At 32.3% G+C, this 16375-nt stretch overlaps 2 protein-coding genes across 3 annotated transcripts; both read left to right on the top strand.

The window, feature by feature from the left end:
• Positions 1 to 1153: 1153 nt before the first annotated feature.
• LOC139501326 (putative ferric-chelate reductase 1) lies at positions 1154 to 7221 on the top strand. The gene is made up of 4 exons (XM_071290360.1): positions 1154 to 1596; positions 2501 to 2628; positions 6136 to 6230; positions 6960 to 7221. Exons 1-4 carry the CDS (start codon positions 1401 to 1403, stop codon positions 7108 to 7110), a joined length of 570 nt encoding a protein of 189 aa, XP_071146461.1. The 5' UTR covers positions 1154 to 1400; the 3' UTR covers positions 7111 to 7221.
• A 1666-nt stretch (positions 7222 to 8887) lies between these two features.
• LOC139501191 (putative ferric-chelate reductase 1) lies at positions 8888 to 15470 on the top strand. 2 transcript variants are annotated; one of them, XM_071290184.1, is made up of 5 exons: positions 8888 to 8915; positions 12237 to 12459; positions 13534 to 13661; positions 14011 to 14105; positions 15036 to 15470. In XM_071290184.1, the coding sequence occupies exons 2-5, from the start codon at positions 12264 to 12266 to the stop codon at positions 15193 to 15195; spliced, it is 579 nt and encodes a 192-aa protein (XP_071146285.1). In that variant the 5' UTR covers positions 8888 to 8915; positions 12237 to 12263; the 3' UTR covers positions 15196 to 15470. The 2 variants fall into 2 exon arrangements, with proteins under 2 accessions (XP_071146285.1, XP_071146284.1); XM_071290183.1 differs by lacking the exon at positions 8888 to 8915 and adding an exon at positions 10602 to 10712.
• The last annotated feature ends 905 nt before the right edge of the window (positions 15471 to 16375 follow it).

Here is a 16375-nt window from a genome sequence, read left to right as displayed (position 1 = left end):
TGCTCTTTAACTGCTGTATTTTTGCTTTTTAGCTCACCTGGCCCAAAGGGCCAAGTGAGCTTTCTCATCACTTGGCGTCCGTCGTCGTCCGTCGTCGTCATTAACTTTTACAAAAATCTTCTCCTCTGAAACTACTGGGCCAAATTTAACCAAACTTTGCCACAATCATTATTGGGGTATCTTGTTTAAAAAATGTGTCCGGTGACCTGGCCAACTAACCAAGATGGTCGCCATAGCTAAAAACAGAAAATAGGTGTGAAATGCAGTTTTTGGCTTATAACTCAAAAACCAAAGCATTTAGAGCAAATCTGACAGAGGTATTATTGTTTATCAGGTCAAGATCTATGTGCCCTGAAATTTTCAGATGAATTGATAATTTTAAGGAAATTTTGCTGTTTTTGGTTATTATCTTGAATATTATTATAGATAAAGATAAACTGTTAACAGCAATAATGTTCAGCAAAGTAAGATTTACAAATAAGTCAACATGACCAAAATGGTCAGTTGACCCCTTTGGGAGTTATTGCCCTTTATAGACAATTTTTAACCATTTTTCGTAAATCTCAGTAATCTTTTAGAAAAATCTTCTCCTCTGAATCAAACTTGGCCACAATCATCATTGGGGTATATTTTTAAAAAAAAAGTGTCAAATAACTCGGCCAACCGACCAGGAAGGCCGCCATGGCTAAAAATAGAACATAGGGGTAAAGTGCAGTTTTTGGCTTATAACTCAAAAACCAAAGTATTTAGAGCAAATCTGACTTGTGTGAAATTGTTGATCAGGTCAAAAACTATCTGCCCTGGAATTTTCAGATGAATCGTAAAACCGGTTGTTAGGTTGCTGCCCCTGAATTGGTAATTTCAAGGAAATTTTGCTGTTTTTTATTATCTTGATTATTATTATAGATAGAGATAAACTGTAAACAGCAATAATGTACAGCAAAGTAAGACCTAAAAATAAGTCAACATGAAAAAAATGGTCAATTGACTCCCTAAGGAGTTATTGCCCTTCATAGTCAATTTTTAACAATTTTCATAAAATTTGTAGATTTTCACTAACAATTTCCACTGAAACTACTAGTCCAAGTTCATTATAGATTGAGATAATTGTAAACAGCAAGAATGTTTAGTTAAGTTAGATCTACAAACACATCACCATCACCAAAACACAATTTTGTCATGAATCCATCTGTGTCCTTTGTTTAATATTCACATAGACCAAGGTGAGCGACACAGGCTCTTTAGAGCCTCTAGTTTTTAAATGTTATATATATAGTTGACCACTATTTGCTTTTTATCACGGTGGCTATTTTTGTTAATTGACATCGACGAAAATTACAGCAACAGTCATTGAAGGTTTATGATTTTGTGTCCACAATTTTTTGTTTTATTATATAGGAATGACGCCGGTATGTCTTCAGTGCGTTTTCTTGTTGGTGTGTTTCTCCTATGTATACGGAACTTCACAAGGAGCATTACCGAAAGCATGTGACAACATGACGCCACATCATTATGGAGTCAAGGCTCAAACTGTAGCAGCACCATTTCGTTTAACAGTAGATAAAACTGAGTACAGAGGAGACGAAACCATTATAGGTACATCGTAAAAATATTGAGGCAGCAATGGGTCTATTATATATTGTTTGCCGGTTAAAACTATAACGAAATATTGAAATATGACATGATCCTGTAAATTAGTGAAAAAAGACAACAGTAGTATACCTGTGTTTGAAAGTCATAAATCGATTGAGAGAAAACAAATCCGGTTTACAAACTTATACTGAGGTACACACATTAAATATAAGAGGAAATCGATTGAGAGAAGACAAATCCGGCTAACAAACTTATACTGAAGTACACACATTAACTATAAGAGGAAATCGATTGAGAGAAGACAAATCTGGCTTACAAACTTATACTGAGGTACACACATTAACTATAAGAGGAAATCAATGAAACAACCGAAACAGTGAACTGCAACAAACAAACAAAAAACGACAATGCAACACACACAGAAACGAACTATACGATAACAACTGCCATTTTCCTGATTTGGTACAGGACATTTTAATAAAAAAATAGTGGGTTGAACCTGGTTTTGCGGCTAGCCAAACCTCCCGCTTCTATGGCATTTATTAGATATAACACTTAAATGATAACATTACATGACAGGACTACAGGTCAAATTAATGCAAGAACATTACGGAGGAGAAATACACAAATAAACATTACAATAGGACATTTCGACACGAAAACACGTACGTTCTCTCTGTTTTTTACAATAAAAAAAAAGCCACTGTTATCATAAATGTCTCCAGGTAGAACTTACAAAATTTACAAACTTACGATCATATGTTTGATTTTTATCGCAGTAAAAATAAAATCGCCAAACATACGAATTATCTTATGTGAGCAAGAGTGTGTTTGCTTATCAATGTTTAACCAACACTGGAAATATTTTCGTAATCTTAAAATTTGTTATTTTTCTTTCATTTATTAGTCAAATTGTCAAAAACATCAAACACATCGTTCAAAGGATTTTTAATCCAGGCTAGAAACGAGGCTGGAAAAAAGATAGAAGGCTTCAGACTTTCGGCTCAATCCAAATTTCTTCAGTGCGATAGTCCAGTAAGTAAAACAAATTTGTTGTTAATATGAACAATGTATAATTTAAATAATTTGTTCGATGCAGTAAGTACATGTAAACAGGAATACTTCATGTTCATACATCTGAAAACAAAGATGATTGATTGATTAATTGGTGGTTAACTATTGTACATTTTTTTTTGGATGTCAGTTTATATTGGTGGAGGAAGCCGGAGTGACAGAGAGAACCAAAAACCTAACATAAGAAAAGTGACAATCATAGTCAATAAAGGTTTCAGTGAGTCGAGTGCATCTGCCGCTATGGAGATTCAAAATCAGTGTTGACATACTAGTGAATACAAAGAGCAAACACAGTGTTGACATACTAATGAATACAAAGAGCAAACTCGGTGTTGACATACTAGTGAATACAAAGAGCAAACTCAGTGTTGACATACTAGTGAATACAAAGAGCAAACTCAGTGTTGACATACTAGTGAATACAAAGAGCAAACTCTGTGTTGACATACTAGTGAATACAAAGAGCAAACTCTGTGTTGACATACTAGTGAATACAAAGAGCAAACTCAGTGTTGACATACTAGTGAATACAAAGAGCAAACTCAGTGTTGACATACTAGTGAATACAAAGAACAAACTCAGTGTTGACATACTAGTGAATACAAAGAGCAAACTCAGTGTTGACATACTAGTGAATATAAAGAACAAACTCAGTGTTGACATACTAGTGAATATAAAGAACAAACTCAGTGTTGACATACTAGTGAATACAAAGAGCAAACTCGGTGTTGACATACTAGTGAATACAAAGAGCAAACTCGGTGTTGACATACTAGTGAATACAAAGAGCAAACTCAGTGTTGACATACTAGTGAATACAAAGAACAAACACTAGTGAATACAAAGAACAAACTCAGTGTTGACATACTAGTGAATACAAAGAGCAAACTCAGTGTTGACATACTAGTGAATACAAAGAGCAAACTCGGTGTTGACATACTAGTGAATACAAAGAGCAAACTCGGTGTTGACATACTAGTGAATACAAAGAGCAAACTCAGTGTTGACATACTAGTGAATACAAAGAACAAACTCAGTGTTGACATACTAGTGAATACAAAGAGCAAACTCAGTGTTGACATACTAGTGAATACAAATAGCAAACTCAGTGTTGATAAACTAGTGAATACAAATAGCAAACTCAGTGTTGACATACTAGTGAATACAAAGAGCAAACACAGTGTTGACATACTAGTGAATACAAAGAACAAACTCGGTGTTGACATACTAGTGAATACAAAGAGCAAACTCAGTGTTGACATACTAGTGAATACAAAGAGCAAACTCAGTGTTGACATACTAATGAATACAAAGAGCAAACACAGTGTTGACATACTAGTGAATATAAAGAGCAAACTCGGTGTTGACATACTGGTGAATATAAAGAGCAAACTCGGTGTTGACATACTGGTGAATACAAAGAGCAAACTCGGTGTTGACATACTAGTGAATTCAAAGAGCAAACTCGGTGTTGACATACTAGTGAATACAAAGAGCAGACTCGGTGTTGCCATACTAGTGAATACAAAGAGCAAACACAGTGTTGACATACTAGTGATTACAAAGAGCAAACTCTGTGTTGACATACTAGTGAATACAAAGAGCAAACTCGGTGTTGACATACTAGTGAATACAAAGAGCAAACTCAGTGTTGACATACTAGTGATTACAAAGAGCAAACTCGGTGTTGATATACTAGTGAATACAAAGAGCAAACTCGGTGTTGCCATACTAGTGAATACAAAGAGCAAACTCAGTGTTGACATACTAGTGATTACAAAGAGCAAACTCGGTGTTGCCATACTAGTGAATACAAAGAGCAAACTCGGTGTTGACATACTAGTGAATTCAAAGAGCAAACTCAGTGTTGACATACTAGTGAATACAAAGAGCAAACTCAATGTTGACATACTAGTGATTACAAAGAGCAAACTCAGTGTTGACATACTAGTGAATACAAAGAGCAAACTCAGTGTTGACATACTAGTGAATACAAAGAGCAAAATCGGTGTTGACATACTAGTGAATACAAAGTGCAAACTCGGTGTTGACATACTAGTGAATACAAAGAGCAAACTCGGTGTTGACATTTTAGTGAATTCAAAGAGCAAACTCAGTGTTGACATACAAGTGATTACAAAGAGCAAACTCCGTGTTGCCATACTAGTGAATACAAAGAGCAAACTCGGTGATGACATACTAGTGAATACAAAGAGCAAACTCGGTGTTGACATACTAGTGAATACAAAGAGCAAACTCGGTGTTGACATACTAGTGAATACAAAGAGCAAACTCAGTGTTGACATACTAGTGAATACAAAGAGCAAACTCAATGTTGACATACTAGTGATTACAAAGAGCAAACTCAGTGTTGACATACTAGTGAATACAAAGAGCAAACTCAGTGTTGACATACTAGTGATTACAAAGAGCAAACTCGGTGTTGACATACTAGTGAATACAAATAGTTAGGGGTTATATGTGAAAAACAAAATACAGCAACCCGCTTACCAAAATGTGTATTGATTATATATAAACGCTAGCTCCAAAAGACATGAAACGTTTATGTGTATCTAATTATTTGCTGATTTCATTTGTTTTTGACACGTTTGCTTATTGCATTACATAAAAATGATTAAAAAAAAAGAAGAAATAAGGCATATATGAAATATAGATAATAAAACATTAAACAAATGGTTAAAAATCTAAACAGAGACAGCAACCGATCAATGAAAAATAGAAACACATAGATGGTACGGGTTAACTAATGACTGAAGAGCTACGTGTGCTTACATGAAGCATGTCTTTCACCATATGGAAAGCCTGTACATCTATATCATTTGAATTCTAGTGGATACGAGTGTCTCCTTTTGCAATCATACATTTACCACATTGCCATAATTCTATAAAATTGTGTCTGAATAGGTCGGTGTGACTGAATTAACTATAAGCTGATAGCAAGCGTATGACTCGCATTGAACAACAATCTTCTAAATGTTTGCCTTGTCAACTTTCGGTAGTACTACATGAATGTTCAACCATGAGTAAGGAACGTTGGGAAATGGAATAATTATCATAATATTATGGTTGTTGTTTAGAGTATAACAGTTACTAATAGAATTATTCAAATAAAGAAAAAATATTCAACGAGTGACCGAACACCACATTAATTCACGAATATCAGTGTTCTTCGGTCACGAGTTGAATATTTTTCGATATTTGAATTCTTTAATTAGTTATTCTTGTTATTACATTGGCAAATGGCTTTTTTTTAATAGAAATTAGTGTAAAACACGTAAGGGACTATATCTTTTTTCTACGCATTCACAATTTGTTTTGACAACGCCTATTGTTGTACGACGTCAGAGAGTGAAATAACCATGTTTATTTCACATGTGAAATTATCTGTGAAATCAATGTAATTCATTGCAACCAATGTTATAATTAGATTTAACTTTGTTTTGGCAGAATGATACTGTTACCCACACAGAGGCCTCAGCAAAACAAAGTTACATGGCGGTGTTCATTGCACCCAATACGTCACAAGGGGATATAGCTATTTTGTGAGTTTATAATTTACTTTTATTTCCTTTCTTGGCAGACGCTGATCAGTTTTCTTATACGCTCATTGTTTAATTTGTGTAATATGGTACATTAGAATTGGGAATGACAATGGGGAATGTGTCAAAGAGACAACAACCCAATCAAATAGCATACAACAGCAGAAGGCCACCAATGGGTCTTTAACACAGCGAGACAATTGTAGTCATTATCAAATATAATAAGACTATGAATAGTACCTACTAGATCTGAACAATGTTAAGCATACATTTGTCTTTCTTTCTTTTTTGTCAGCCTCTTACAAATATTTATTATATAGGCACGATTGAGATATCGATTAGAGATTATTACAAATATTTAACTTTTTCAAGAAAAATTAAAAAGATTATTTCAATCCAAGCACGCATATGCAACAATAAACTCGTTACAAGTAAGAGGTTTAGCTAACTATATCTACATAAGAAAAGTAAATAAGTACCAAGTCGGGAATATGACAGTTGTTATAAATTCGTGTGATGTGTTTAGGCTTCTGACTTCGCCATTTGATAAGAGGCTTTCGATTTTGAGTTTTATTTGGAGTTCGATATCTCTGTTATTATTTTTTTTTTTTAAATAAAATCACATCTAAAAGGTGACAACTAGATAGATATAAGAAGATGTATCGAAGATGAATAAGAATATGCTACTATCCAACTGTCTTAAATTCAACGAATACTTTTTTTTTGTTTCAGTGCAACTGTGGTACATAATTTCGAGACTTACTGGGTAAAGATTCAGTCCGAGCTGATAATCGACAGAGTCACATCAGGAGCGTCATCAACATTCTTACCAAACACTTTGGCTGTCGTTACGGCTGTGTTCATAAGGACATACGTATATTGAAAACAGACGTTAAAATTCAATTTATTTTATCAAATGTATTATCTACCTCATACTTAGATCTAGAAAATAAAGTTTACACTCTTTTAGCCAAAATTAAAAATTCTTAACTTACAATGAGTATATGAAGCATAATTGTTGGTGAATGTTAAGGATGTTCGCTACTCTGTTTAAAAATAACAAGCTTTTTAAAAGACTGTTATAAATTGAAAGTATATAAATATAGAAACTAGAAAAGCAGAAAAAATGGAGGGTCCGGTCCCTGTGCTTGTTTTCTAGATATAAGCCATTGAAAATTTGGCGGGAAATAATTCTCTCTAGATTTTTCTTTCACTTAACATTGGCACCTTTTTTGTTCAAAAAACTATGAAAAAATAACAAGGATTTCAAAAGATTTTGAGATATGGCTTTTTAAATAATATGTAATAAAAATATGAAAAGAAAAGTAGGGGTTAGTGGGCAAATTATTTTAATGTTAATACATGGATAAAACCAGAGGATTCCGAAAATCTGGCAAAAATTCAAAAAGTAGAGGAGCAAACAACCTTAATCTAACATTAGATTTGGAGCTAGTTTTCCCCCCATTTAAATGCTATAGAAGTTCCGAGACCACAGTTATTTCGTAGTTCATTTCTTTCAGACAATAAATGAAATCTAAAAATAATCCATCAATCGCTTTCTCAATAACATTTTACAATGTTGTGTACTACTTTGGTACAGATTATATCAAAATTATAGAAAACTTTATCAGCTCTAACTCGAAAAATGGGAAAATCTCTTGTCAAGGGGGTCTTGAAATCCTTTGACAGCTTCCAAAATACTAGTTTTCAACCTTTTTCAGCTAGAAAAAAAACACTACTTTACTTAAATTCATGACCCAATTTTTTAGTTTAATTTCATCCCACTGCTTTCTTTTTGAGGCATAAAACATGAGAAATTAATTTGAAAAGGACATAAAAAATTACAAGTAACACACTCCACACAATGGACTATATATTTGTCAACGAAAATCGAAGGACGATAACTGTGTTCCCTGACTATAATTTCTATTATATTTAGTCTAACTGTGTTGTTATTTCGTGAAAATATTTTCTGTAAATTATATTGATTAAATAGATACATTAAAGAAGATGTTATTAGAGATGAGTTTATCCTCCTCTGTACATTACATGGTTCTTTGGAATAGGCCTACACAGATTTATAAGTGTTTTATAAAAATAAAAAATAAGGAGATTGGGTATGGTTTCTAATGAGACAAATATTCACCAGAGTTAAAAAAAAAATTATAGTTTGACTGGTACAGCCTTCCGCAATGAAAAAGGAAAAGTCCACAAGAAGACAAATCACCCTATTCGGCCTATTCTTTTGAACCGGGCCCATTAAATCATTTCTCTGGAGATCTCTTTACAATCTAGTAATAATGCAATCATAATCTTTCGGTCTTAACTTTGATGACAGCATAGGCGGATCCAGGGGGGACTGCCCCCCTCCCATTTCGTCACGGGTAAAATTTGGTTGATTATATAGGGAATCACAGAAGCATGTGCGTCTGAAACACATATAGCTGATATTCTTGATGTGTCACTTCAAGCATAACAAGTAAGTAATAAGTTTAAGAAATTGAAAATGTACTTTGATGCAATAAGAGCTTTTTTATACATGTATCATATTCAATTCAAATCAATTATGCATCATATTATAAAACTATATATCCATGTAATAAAAAACAATCGATATATACATTAATATCGTACTGTTAAACAATAATTGATTTTGAGTGACGACATTCCAGCAGGTGTTTCAAACACGTAAGTATTATTGTGCTAAATATGTCTCTCATATCTATATTCTCAAAATTAACAACAAAACGCAACGAGAATGTTACAACAACCCTTATCAGCAGAATAGCTACAGTAACAATGTATAATCCTTTCAAATCGTTTTATCGTGTTCTATATACGATAGTCATTCCTTCTTTTTTTAACTTTTGGTTTTACTAATTTTATGAAATACTTGTCTCTTGACACCAAGCAACCAACACCCAATCAATCAATAAGTCAAAAATAAACTAACGACGCCATGGCTAGAAAACAAAAGACACAAAAAAAACCATAGAAAACTAAAGAATGAGCAACACGAACACCACCAAAAATTGGGACGGTTGGTACTCCGGAAGTGAAAGCAGAAACTGATCTACTTGGGAATCCGTCTTGTTACTTATGTCGAAGCCCGGTGGTAACTGTAACTAGGTAGGTTGAACACCTGGAAAGGGGAGCGGGATTCATTTACTACAAAAACTTTTTAATTTTTAGTCCACATCCTGTAAACAACAGGCTTAGCTTATTAAAGCCTGAAATCTCATTAATTATAATCTCGCATGTACAAATGTACATGTATGTCTATTTTTCAAAAATAGTAATAATAAATGCACACAATAATTTCTGAATTTGTAGTTACTGTACACTAATGTTAAAAACTTTGACATCAATTTAGTATATACATTTACGATGTGCATGCAATAAAAATCAATTAAGCTAGAAATATCATAATCGAAATAGATTTACACATGTTACAAAAGGAATTTGTTATCAGAATTAAGAAGTTTAATATGACTAAAAAGTTGCAAATGTTTACTGTCTAGCAGTCACTATTAATATTTCACACATACTCCAGTCATGACCTTTAAAAGTTAATATTTGTTATGTCGGTCTTTTTATAATTAACTATATACGGTATGCACATTGTTGAAGGCCATGCAGTGACCTCTAGTTGTTTAAATCCTCGTCATTTCGTGAAAAAAATGGTCAAAAGTGTATACAAAGATAGTTGTCGAATATGTAAACATACCACATCGCCTTTTTTTATATTGCAATTTTTTTTATTCGACTGATAAATATTGTTAATAGATAAAAGAAGATGTGGTATGAGTGCAAATGAAAACAACTCTCCATTCAATTCACAATTGGTAACAGTAAACCATTATAGGTCTTTACGGCCTTCAACCTTGGCTCACACCGAACAACAAGCTAAACATAAAGGGCACAAAAATTACATTTTGTAAAATCATTCAAACAGGAAAACCAAGCGTTACGGTCTAATTTATGTACAAAATAAAACGAGAAACGACAATTACTGAACACCAGGTTTCTGACTTGGGACAGGTACAAACACAACATGCACAAGTTCCTATTTTGTTGTGTCCGGATTGTTTATAGCTTACTTATGCGGTGACCAACAGTTGTGTACATCTATGTCATCTGGACTCTTAGTTTAACTTATCACATCGCCTTGTTTTTATATTACAAGCTTTTCGAACAATCGACTGATTAATTTTCGTTTTCAAATAATTTACTACATTTATAAGGACACAAGGGTCATGTTAATTAAGATGTTCAAGTATATGACTAAGACTAATCTTTGACGTAGGAAACAATCGTTTATGTGTAGGGATATAATTTAAAGTTTGAATTCCGTTTTGATCATCTTATAATCATGTGTATATCCTTATGAATATGCCCAATCATACAATCTCCCGTTAAGTGTATCAATAACACTCCAAGCTTAGTTAGTGTTAGGTACTTGTGCTAACATACAGATTCATAAAGGTTTGTTCAGACATTTTTTCTTAATTTAAATGTAAATTAATTAATGATGGAGGTGTAGATTCTTATGTAATCTTTTTTTTTACCAAAAGTCATACACAAAATTTACTATCCATTTATCACGAAAATAACTGTGAAATGTGTTTGTGTTTTAGAATATAGTTTAATGTAATAAATAAAGATTAATTTATTTCGATTTAAGGTGGTATGGGTGTCTAAATTAAAAATGATAGACATTGTTCATACTTTGCCAACATGTAGTTTTTATTGATCTTTGTTCAAAAATATAATAACAATGATAGGTCACCGCGCATTTTCACAAGCTACAGGTTTTGACAAAATGACACATTTTGTATGGATTATACAGGAAAAAACATCAGTATGTGATTAAAAGCGTAACTAAATGATAGAATTGTAAAATAAAATATGAGAGATAGCTAAATGCTTTGAGCATATCAAAATAAATGACAGGGTCACCGTACGTTTTTTTTTCTGGCAAGAATACAAAATTGCAAAATTCCCTGTAGATTCATTCAGAAAAATTAATGCACTATTTTAGTGTTACCTCCCCTTATAATGCAAATTTCAAAAAAATAAAAATCAAGTAAAAATTATCTTCACTTTTGCCAATAGTAATATTTAAAAGTTATAATTGTATACATTTGATCTTTTAAATGAACATTAACATTAGTTATCTGCAATCCTGCATCACATTTTGCTAACTTAATTAAAAATCTGGACCTTAGGTTCTCTGTTTTTACAATCAAAGATGGCAGTGTAGATTCTTAAGTTTATCGTGTAAAGGTACATGTAGCTGACAAAATTGACTATCCCTGTAATATGATAATCATTGTGAACTTGTTTGTTGAACAAAATATAAATAAAAGGTTAATTCCTAATCATTATATGTAAATAACATATTTTTTTAATCTTATTTCATTTTCTGATAGCAAGAAATAGCGACCCGTTCTTCATTTAAAAAAGTTCTAAAGTAGCAATGTAATACATCGAAATAAACTTATCATAGATACAAGGATTGACAACTTGTATTTGCGCCAGACGCGCATTTCGTCCACAAAAGACTCATCAGTGACACCCGAATCAAAACAAGTTACAGAGGTCAAATAAAGGGCGGAGTTGGAGAGCATTGAGGACAAAACATTCCTAAAGATTTGCCAATTACAGCAAATGATGCTATAAAAAAATAAAAAAGAAGATGTGGTATAATTGCCAATGAGACAACTATCCACAAAAGACCAAAATGACACAGACATTAACAACTATAGGTCACCGTACGGCCTTCAACAATGAGCAAAGCCCATACCGCATAGTCAGGTATAATAGGCCCCGATAAGACAATGTAAAACAATTCAAACGAGAAAACTAACGGCCTTATTTATGTAAAAAAATGAACGAAAAACAAATATGTAACACATAAACAAACGACAACCACTGACAACTAGCCCGGTATACCTAATCTGTTGGAGAGTATTGTTTAAATATTATGTCAACGGTTTTATTTTACAGATACTTTCTCAACAAAGTTGCACCACAATGGAATTATCATGTCTGAGTATTCTTTTGTTATTGTCATGGTGTTCGTATGTAGATGGAACATCACAAGGAGCATTGAGAGGAGCATGTAATGATATGACCCCACAACATTCGGGTAACAGCCCTCAGTCCAGTGCACCGCCATTCCAAATAACGGTAGATAAGACAATTTACGAAGGAGGTGATGTTATAACAGGTATTTAATTGACTTTTATAATTTACATAATTCATGTTAAGAAACTATCGTTTTATTAACAGCAGACACTCATAACATTGTTAATAGTTAATTGAGGGTAATACCTATTCTTGTTTCGGACTATTTTAAAAGTGTCGAATAATGGGGTTTGAACTCTCACAGTCTCGGGTCGACACAAAGAGCAACATACAAAAAAAGCCATTTTTTTTTTAATTTCACTGTCGGTTTAGTACAAACAATAGTATTTGATATGCCTTTGAAATATGCAATGTACAGAAAATTTACCAGAAAAATAAATGATACATTACATTGGTAAATGGTTTATGAATAGTCACAAATAAAGTTAACCAAATCTTCCTAATTGCCAGTGTTTAGCTATCTTTCGTAGATTATTATTTGATGTTCTTCGAATTAGGAAGTACACCTGATTACGCATTTAGAACTGTGAAGAGCTATTACATTTTGAAAATGGCCCTTTCGGAGAATATATTCTTGAGAAAATTTTTTAACACTCTCTGCTGCAGTGTAGATAAGCAAATGTGGCCTACGTGTATTTATATATATGTGTGCATGTAAATTCACCAATGGTAAAGCATACATTGTAACTGTTAACTCATCTATCATTTGTTTCTGTGATTTTATTCTGAACCTTAAGAGTCATATGTGAAATACCGTAATTTCCACCATAAACTTATCAAAACGCCAGATTTTAAAACGATTGATTTGTATATACCAACAACCAAATTTACAGTTATTTATAACAGTACAAAAAAGATTAAACTTATATGCTGGATTACTTAAAAAGTTAGCGTTTTGTTGACAAAAATTGATAATTAAAAAGAATAATTTCTTTATCATAAATTCGGTTTATAAACAAATTAAATATGGACAAGTTCCATAGAAATATGACATCTGGAAATAACTTATAACATGTTTCGAAATGTGATAGGTCGGCCAATATTCGGGAAGTTTTAACGCATTGTGGGTTTATTTGAAAGGTGTATATATGGTTTTTTTTTTAAATCTATCAATTTTAGGGTTGTTTTATGGACTGAAATTTATTTTGTTTTTTAGTAAACTTATCCAGAACCGCGACAAACCAGTTCAAAGGATTTTTTATTCAAGCCAGAAATCAGGATGGAACTAAAATTCCAGGCTTTACACTGATACAGAACTCTAAATTCCTACAGTGTGATACTCCGGTAAGTTACTAGATATTAAATCGAATTAACTTTATCCTGAATAGGCTATTTCATATAGCAGTTTGCAAACCAAATCATTTACGGGTATGTACAAATAAAATTTTAATATAGATAGTTATTTTATATAATAAGGAGATGTGGTATGATGGCCAATGAATAAGCCGTTAATTAATTACAGATACAAGTATATAAGATTCAAGCGTCATATATATTTTCTTATACTGTCATGATTTTCTACAAATTCATAAAAAATTGATGACAACTTCTTTTACTCGATTGTTCCGCAAGCAGTAAAAAAATATTCATATGCATAAATGATATGAAATAACCACCATTTTTATATTTGCAGAATGATGCCGTTACACATACAGAACCTTCTCCAAAAGACAGTGTTACTTTTCAGTTTACCGCACCAACCACATCCAGAGGGAATATAACAATTGTGTAAGTATACACTTTATATAGTTGATTGAAAGTTTTGGTTCCATGATATTAATTTGACATCCAATCAACACATAACAAAACAAAATAAGAGAATATATAGTCAACTCATCAAAGTTTTCACTTAATTAATATTTGACATTACATCACTGTACATCAAAGTTGCTGATTTTTTTACCACTTTTAAATAACATATATTAAATCTATACACGCCAACATCTTAGCTTATATCTAATATGATTAATACTTGATTTGGTTGTAAGATTGTCTATTAGCAATCATATATTGCTGCTATAAAATTGAATTAAAATAATAAACTTGTACTCCTAGGAGCAGGTGCCACTTATTTTGACATGTGCACCTCCTTGTATTAACCTATAAAATTGTTTGTGTATTTGGGTCTTATTCTGTTTAAAAATGACTTCAGCTTTTTGGGAAATTATAGATTATCTTTGATTATCTCAACGAGATTGATTTTCTCGCTTGAGCCGGTAGGGCGAAAGCGAGAAAAGCAATTGAGTTGAGATTACCAATGATAATCTGTTTATTGCTATTTTACCTATGACGACGTGTCAATTTCATTAGCAACGCCACGTGCCTGTTTAGTTTCTAGCGATAATTTTCCATCTCAAGTGAGTAACATTATATGAAAAATATCACAAAAAAGCACTAAATAGCGATAAACGTAAATCTTACAATGTGAAAGATCATTTGTGTCACGAACCACTTTGATAACCTTAATTTCAAATGAATTTTGGTACTATGTACTAAGAAATTGCAAATCTTATTTTTATCATTATCTTTTTTCTCTGAAATTTCTGTTAACAATTCAGTTTCTAAACAATTTACAGTTTTTTTTACATGTGTGCCTAAAACAAAAATTATTAATTTTTAAACTAAAAAAAATCAAATGTTTTGTATATTTATTTTCAGAGCGACAGCCGTGGAGTCTTTCAACACTTTCTGGGTGAGGATTCCCTCGGAAACGATTGTTGACCTGGCACCGGCACCGACTGGAGCTTCCTCTACGATCCTACCAAACTTTGTTGTAGTTACTGTGACTGTACTCTACATATATCTTTTTCAACAATAGAAATGTCATTCGCTATTTTAAGGAAGTAATCGCCGAAATTTTTTCCTGTAATTCTATCATTAATAAGGATAAATTTTAGCATTGTCTTAATGTCAGTACAGTTTGAAATATTTGAAAAGGACAAAGAAATATAAGTTGTCACAATACAATCTCATAAGTATCGCGCTTCTTAACTTTAAGCACACTCAGTATGTATTTCATTATTCATACATAACATTGTCTTACGTCATCAATGTAATATTTTCTACAATAAATACCATAAAAGATTTCAATGATGTTTTTTTTATTTTTTTATATATTATCAGATTATTACATGGCATTTTTCATATCGCATGTATTATCAGCCCTAGGTTCAATATCAGCCCAAGAGCCGCATGGCTCGAGGGCTGATATTGACCGAGGGCTGATAATACATGCGATATGAAAAATGACATGTTATGATCTTTTTATCATATGCTACAACAGTAAAGAAAAATAACAGATTCATATAATGATCCTTTTAGAAAAGAAGTTCAAAGAGTGAAAAGTTCAGGGACGTCGGACCCAAATTTTGGTACCGTGGGATTCGATATGAGTCTTTCTAACATATGCCTCAACAGAGAAAAAAACCCATTTTAACATGGACGAATCGATAAAAAAAAAAATAATTCAACAATATACATAATGAACATTGTTTGGAAAAGTCAACCTTTTTTAAAATAACTTTCTAAATTATGTTTGAAACTTTTAAAAAATGCATTTATTAAATAAATATTTTTTTTTTTTATTATTATTTTACACAATATATATTTTCCAGTATCCAAATAATTGTTTTGTACACTACTTTGTAATGTTTTTCACTGAAAACGTAGTATTGAGGTGTATTTTCCGGAATTTGCCGAGTATCACCGGAATGCCATGTGATAACGTTACGGAAAGGCATGTGATAACAATCGAAGCATGTGATAAACTTTTCATATCAGCCCGCTAAGCACTAATTGGAAAAAATATGAAATATACGTTAATTTAATGCTATTATCATACGGTAAAATTCATATGTTATTTAGTCTAAGTATATGATAAGTATTTTTACTATGAAACAGACAGCTGCTGTAGATATCAAATACTTAAAACATGAAATAATCAACAATTTATATAACATTATTTGGGAGTGGGGGAATTCGTTGGATAATTATACTAT

Source organism: Mytilus edulis, chromosome 13, assembly GCF_963676685.1.
Source record: "Mytilus edulis chromosome 13, xbMytEdul2.2, whole genome shotgun sequence".
NCBI lineage: Eukaryota > Metazoa > Mollusca > Bivalvia > Mytilida > Mytilidae > Mytilus > Mytilus edulis.
The sequence above is the reverse complement of the archived record's forward strand: the minus strand, read 5'-3'. Positions and strand labels throughout refer to the sequence as shown.

Excerpts from the sequence above, each read along its gene's own strand:
- LOC139501326 (XM_071290360.1), top strand. The coding sequence starts at position 1,401 with ATGACGCCGGTATGTCTTCAGTGCGTTTTCTTGTTGGTGTGTTTCTCC. Across the intron at positions 1,597-2,500 it reads AGGAGACGAAACCATTATAG|TCAAATTGTCAAAAACATCA; the intron begins GTACATCGTAAA and ends TTCATTTATTAG. Across the intron at positions 6,231-6,959 it reads CAAGGGGATATAGCTATTTT|TGCAACTGTGGTACATAATT; the intron begins GTGAGTTTATAA and ends TTTTTGTTTCAG.
- LOC139501191 (XM_071290184.1), top strand. The coding sequence starts at position 12,264 with ATGGAATTATCATGTCTGAGTATTCTTTTGTTATTGTCATGGTGTTCG. Across the intron at positions 12,460-13,533 it reads AGGAGGTGATGTTATAACAG|TAAACTTATCCAGAACCGCG; the intron begins GTATTTAATTGA and ends TTTGTTTTTTAG. Across the intron at positions 14,106-15,035 it reads AGAGGGAATATAACAATTGT|AGCGACAGCCGTGGAGTCTT; the intron begins GTAAGTATACAC and ends ATTTATTTTCAG.